A 6,422-nucleotide genomic window follows, 5' to 3' on the forward strand; every position below is an offset into this window, starting at 1 on the left:
TTGTAACTGTGTGTGTGTGTGTGTGTGTGTGTGTGTGTGTGTGTGTGTGTGTGTGTGTGTGTGTGTGTGTTTTAGGTATTAAACCGGTACTCGTCAGCCCCTCTGATCCCCGTGGCCCCTGCCCCCTTGGTGTCCATGCTGCCCACAGTGTCACTCCTGCCCTCTCCTGGTGGTGTGAGGGACTGCCTGAGGCTGAGGGGGCTGCCGTACACAGCGAGCATAGAGGACATCCTCACCTTCCTGGGCGAGTTTACACACGATATCAGACCACATGGTGTGCACATGGTCCTTAACCAGCAGGTACATGCAAGAACCGCACTGACACACCCATGGACTCTCTACCACAAGGCAGCAGAGTAATGTCTGACTCTCCCTCTTTCCAGGGTCGTCCATCAGGTGACTGCTTCATCCAGATGACCTCAGCAGAGCGGGCTATTCAGGCATCACAGCGGCTCCACAAGCATGTCATCTCCAGCCAGCGGGGGGCCAACAGCCGCTACGTGGAGGTGTTCTCCTGCAGCGCAGAGGAGATGGGCCTGGTGCTGATGGGAGGCTCGCTCTCACACACACATACACACACACACACCCGGAACAGGAGTGGGACAGGGCTCAGCCCGCCGCCATGTAAGTCAAGACGTAAGTGCTGCTGGGAGCTGGGGGTGCTTCGGGACTGCAGGGTAGGTGGTCTCCTGCCGTGGGGGGCAGGGTTTCTGGGTTTTCTCCAATCTAGTACTGTGGAAGGTAGAAGACATCTGGTCTGACCAGTCGGATTAAAAAAATATATTGTGTGTGTGTGTGTGTGTTGTCTGTGTGTGTGTGTGTGTGTGTGTGTGTGTGTGTGTGTGTGTGTGTGTGTGTGTGTGTGTGTGTGTGTGTGTGTGTGTGTGTGTGTGTGTGTGTGTGTGTGTGTGTGTGTGTGTGTGTGTGTGTGTGTGTGTGTGTGTGTGTGTGTGTGTGTGTGTGTGTGCGCTGTACCTCTTGTAATTTAGTGTGATTAAATTATCCATCTGCATGCACTGAGAAATCTCACATGTTAACTGTTAATTCTACCTTTTTACCTGTGTTCACACATTCTGATTGTAGTTCATCTTCTTGAATGGCATGTTTGTTACTCACTCTTAATTTTACCACTTTACCACTCCTTGATCATAAAGGTCTGACAGGGTTGGAAAAGTGTAAGCAAGACAACTCGTCTATTAGATGTCAAAATGGCTTACAACTCTCCAGCCTTCTCAGATTGGTCTTGGTGGTTGTGGGATTTAGCTTCAGTAGACCGGCGCACCTCAGGTGTGTGTGTGTGTGTGTGTGTGCGTGTGTGTGTGTCTCCTGTGCTTGTCCAATCAGGGGAGCTGTGGGAAGGTGGGCAGAGCTGAACGCTGGTGCTATGTTCTCAGTGTCCGTAGTCCTTCACCAAAAATGTGCACTCCTAGTTCTCAAACTGCGGTGCAATTCAAAAGAGGTCTAATGTTTGTGAATTGTTGGATATGAAGTGCAGATGTTCACATGAGTGAAAAGTACACCGCACAGGGATTCAAGACTAGACATGCGTTGGTGGTAGTGAGGTCATGACAAGATGACCTCTTTTTTTTCTATTTGTTATTATTCTTGAGCCAAACACGTTTCTATTGACAGAAAGTCTCTGTTCCGTGTAAAAACAACATAGCCACAAACATAATTTGGGGAGGGGGCAAGTGTTCATGCTGCACTGATTTTGTAGGTCTAAAATGGTATGGACCATATGTATAAATTGGGTCTTACTTCATATAACGTTTTTTCTGCAGACTATAGTCACTACTACTTCTGACTCTGTGTCTGTGCTCTGAGGGCAATATTGCTCTCATTTTGTAAATATAAGACATATTGATGGCTCCGGGCATTAATCAATTAGACATGCGTCAGGTGCTGAGTAATAGTGGTCATTGTTTGCATGAGCCCCTCTCTCAGAAAACAAACAATGACCAGACTTCACCAGCATCACTCTCTATTAACTGTTTGTGTGTTTTAAGTATCTTGTCTCTTCCTATGTTTTCTCTTCTCCAGGTTTATCTCCATCAGCCTACTCCTTCGCCCCTGCTCCACCTGTCATGTCTACAGAGGCTACTGCTGCCCTCTACCCTCCCATGGGTCAGATGTTGCTGGCCCCACGCCACCTGCCACCAGGACATGCCTACTACCCAGCCGCAGCTCAGCTATACATGAACTATGCTGCTTACTACCCTAGGTAAAAAGTGATGGTTACAGACCCGCACAGGAACAAAAACAGCCCTTCATGTTAATTATCTGATTCCTCTGTCTAGAACAAACTTTTAATTTTATTTTTACATATAATTCCCATTTTCTCAGTAATCCCCAAATGTTTAACCAGTCCTCCTGGCAATTATTATACTCATGATAATAATTTGAATTGCTTTGTGAGAGCTTGCTTTTGTCCAGCCCCCACAAAAACGTCACATGAAATTTTCAATCAGACGTGCTTAGTTACAGATTTACTGTACATGGTAATCACACAAAAAATGAACCACTTCCAGACTATCATAAAAAAAGATTTGAGAGCTGACGGATTTCTTGTTAGACAGTGTTTACTTGCGGGATGTGTGCTGCTTCAAAAAAAACGTATTTACATCTTTGATTTTCAGAGCATTCTGTTTCCATAGGCATTAATATGGTACCTTGAAGAACATGAGTGTTCTAAAACATGTCAAGATACTGTATCAAATTACATTTTTACACTTTTGTATATTGGAGAGCCCTTTAAACACTCACTCAAAGTGTGCAGCATTTTTTGGACTGCAATAATTACATTTCTTTTCTTTTCTTCATTTTATCTGGTATTTTATTGTGTGCGAATTGACAAAAAATAGACTTCCTCAAAGGCAAAAAGAGCAGTTTTGTATTGGCAAGGAAAACAGCTGGGACAAGGGTAGTTAATAACTGAACACTGTGGTATCAGAGAACTTGGTAAACGTCTGTGACCTCTGTTTCTCCCAACAACGCCCAAAGTTACTCTCAGTCTTGTGATATGTGCTTTGTTTGCTGAGAAACATGCCTCTTTAAAGCATTTAGTTTGTTTAGTTTTTAAAGATATTTTCATGATAACAGTCTGTCTGTGCCTTCTTTCTTGTCTTTTTCCAGTCCACCTGGCTCACCTACCACCTTAGGTTTCTTCCCCTCCCCCTCTTCCCTTTCCTCGCTCGCCTCCTCAGGGGGGTTGATTCGCATGCCAGGTCTGACCTACAGCAGCAATGGAGTCAAAGACCTCATTAATGCAGTGCAGGCATACCAGGTAAGAGACAGGTCTCTACAAATTAACCATATATGCGTAATAAGTGGTTATTAATACCGTTCATATACATGCAAATACTCTCTCTGTAGGTTCAAAGTGTTGTATTCAAATCTCCTTCTGTTGTGGGTGTGTATTGTCAGGCATCCACTGTGTTTGCCCTGAAGCTATCAAACTAGTTTATCCTGTCTACTCTCCATGTTCTGTCACACATGCATTGCTGCTTGCTTAGACTTGAATTGGAGGAACACAAGTCTTATTTAAACTTGAAAGAGTGAAGAATCTTAGGGATAAGATCAATAAGACTTTATACTAAATGAAGACACAAACTTATAAAAAAATATATTCAGTATTGCTAACTCATTAAAAAACTCCTATTTCACCCCCATAATGGAGTTCACAGGTCTATGTGGCCTTTAGGTCAGTGTCTTTGGTTGCTTGTCTCTCAGCCCCATGTTTCTGTCATTCCTCCCCCTTCATCACAACACAGTATGCCCCCGAGGATGCTCTCATGCACGCCCATGGGCCTGTGCACGCTCACGACCCGACCGGGACATTACTTACGCAGCCCAAAGAATGGGTGTGTATTTAAGGTGTCTGAGGCAGGTAAGGATTGACTGAGGGCTCAGTGAGGGGGATTTAGTTTAGTTGGTGGTTGTACCTGTGGTTTGGGTATTCACCAGGGGTTACAGGGCTCAACACGACACCTACATTTCCTATGTAGACAGAGAATTCTCCACTAACCACACGCAGTGAAAACAATGGACACATTTTTGATTGGGTTGAGTGGTTAGAGGAAATTTCTCGGATTTTAATCAATCATTGGATTTTGTCTTTAATAGTTTTGCCTTTTACGGCAGTGTGCTTCATCTAATACTAGCTACATTTCTGTCTTCTCAAGAAGTTATTTATGACCTACAACATTAGCCAAAAGGGCTGATTGACCATTTGCTAAACTTTACTTCTGATCATTGATTGTCCAGTCATGGCTTAATGACCATAACAAGGCACAGCAGACCTGTCAAGCTTTGGATTTCTCCATTATCACACGAGTTTTGACAGTGGTGTCTTTATTTAAGATCACCTTCTTAAAACTAAAAATACAACAGTTAAAGTGAAAGGGATGGTTTAATCACACACTGTGCTGGAATCATTGGCATGTCCAGCTAACTAGATAAAAGTAAAAGGTACAAGATTGTGTGTTTTAGGGGAGAAGTTGATTACAACTCCCAAGGTGTGTTTCAGCGAGAAGCATCGACTGGCGCAACTTACAAAAGTCTCACCATGCTTGGCTCTTAATCTTATTACCAAAGTGAGACGTTTCTGGATTATATTGAACAAATACGTTATAGGATCATCCTATTATTCTATGTTTATTATTTTACCAAATAAAAGAACTCGGCTGTCAGAAGGGAGCCAGCTCCCATCATTCACTTAAGGGAGCCGGCTCACTATTCACAACTGAATTGTCACAGTTATTGTTGTAAAGTGCATTATGTGCTGTGCAAGAATGGAAAGCTTAGGTATAGCAACAATAACTAAGGTGGGAGGGGTTTAGTGAGTGGTCAAATGGTAGTGTTGTAGTGAAATATTAGGGAATCACAGGTGTAGCCTTCAGGTGTTTGAGAAGGTGATGGGTAACATCTGGTGCTGGTGTAAGGGCTCTGAATTTGATGCTGTTCCACTGCAATAATACTCTTATCTCTCTCTTCCATTCCTTACCCCAAACTCTCTTTCCTCCCCCCCTCCAGAGTCCTGTGGAGTCTGTGTCTCTCCTGAGCAGCAGTCTGATTGGTCAGTCCAGTGGCGGTGATGCTCCTCTCATGTCCCTCCCTGCTCTAATGACCAAGCCGGCGGGGCAGTACCTGGACCTGAACCTGCTGTAGGGTCACAGATATACAAAGGTCATGTATATGTCATGTAATGTATTGTTAGGTTTTTAAAATAGTCTTTTAGATTTGTTATTTATATCTTTAAGAACAGAAAAGTATGTCTTTTATACCAAAATCATTGTGGCCTTAGCCAAAAATAGCAGTTGTTGTCTTATATTGCACAGTGTGTATTTTAAAAGCTTTATAGAGATTTTTTTTAACATGTTATGATATTATAATCACAATGATATATTTTCTAGCCAAACTAGAGAAGAATGACCAAGTAGCAACCAAGCTAAATTTTTTCTTGAGCTTCTCTGTGAAGAGTGAAAGTTTGTGTGTGTGTGTGTGTGTGTGTGTGTGTGTATTAGTGTGAAAGAGATGAAAATGAGTATTATGCATGGCTGTGTTGAAATACTCAATCTGTTTATGGAATACATTTGTTTCTTATGTTTATATACGTTTGATACAGTACACAGTGATTGTATTTGAAACTTTAGTGCATGAAGAAGTTAGTAGTAAAACTTTAAGATGTTTACATAATGCCAAATATCAATGCACTGCTAATCAATATGACAACTAATGAATATAATAACAGTATCTTGGATAATAATATGTTACACTGTGAGTTTGTCAAATAGTCTGATTCTTGCATCAGGCTTCACTTACAAAAGTATCTCACACAAATCTCCCACTCATTAGCCCCCTCCTTACCCTCAAATGTACCCCATATGGATCTGTTTCCATGTTGTGTAACGCCAATGTTGTCTTGCCCTTTGTTTTGGACTTAAATTTGAATAGGACACTCCCAATTCTCTGTAACCTAACCAAGCATTCTTCAAGAAGACCTATGTGAAAATCTCTTTTACTGTGTGAATCTCATGCGCCAGAGATTTTGGAAAAAATTGTTATTACATATTTTACTCCGATACAACTACAAAGATGTATCAGTCAATCACACTTTCCTTGTCTTCTTTCCACCATCCACACTGATGTCAGGGAAAGCAATGCAGCAAACGTGTTTTCCCTGCAGAAATCCCTTTGTAATTTCTGTTTTAACTAAATCATTTGGAGAGTGGTTGGAAAGTTGAGAAGGAAAGGAAATGAAGGACACCTCTGTCTGTATCTTGTGAATTTAATTGTGCCCTGCAAAGTTTCTGTTTGAGCTTTATGTTGCTGCACACACTTCCTATAGTGGGGTTCTAAACTCCTGCTCAGGACGTCCTGCCGTGGCAATGCTAAAACAACAATAAACATAACATTTGAAGTCT

General features: G+C 42.3%; 1 protein-coding gene across 7 annotated transcripts in view; it reads left to right on the plus strand.

The window, feature by feature from the left end:
* esrp1 (epithelial splicing regulatory protein 1) overlaps positions 1-6,422 on the plus strand; it is an 11,302-nt gene extending 4,880 nt beyond the window's left edge. For 2 of the 7 annotated variants that reach the window (XM_034874709.1, XM_034874711.1), the window contains exons 11-15: positions 76-300; positions 384-636; positions 2,041-2,221; positions 3,133-3,283; positions 5,032-6,422. In XM_034874709.1, the coding sequence (XP_034730600.1) occupies positions 76-300; positions 384-636; positions 2,041-2,221; positions 3,133-3,283; positions 5,032-5,166 (945 nt within the window). In that variant the 3' untranslated portion in view covers positions 5,167-6,422. Of the gene's footprint in view, positions 1-75; positions 301-383; positions 637-2,040; positions 2,222-2,365; positions 2,670-3,132; positions 3,284-3,770; positions 3,887-5,031 lie in introns of those variants that run through there. The other 5 variants (XM_034874708.1, XM_034874710.1, XM_034874715.1 and 2 more) reach the window with 4 other exon arrangements.

This window comes from Etheostoma cragini, chromosome 6, assembly GCF_013103735.1.
Source record: "Etheostoma cragini isolate CJK2018 chromosome 6, CSU_Ecrag_1.0, whole genome shotgun sequence".
NCBI classification, from domain to species: Eukaryota; Metazoa; Chordata; class Actinopteri; order Perciformes; family Percidae; genus Etheostoma; species Etheostoma cragini.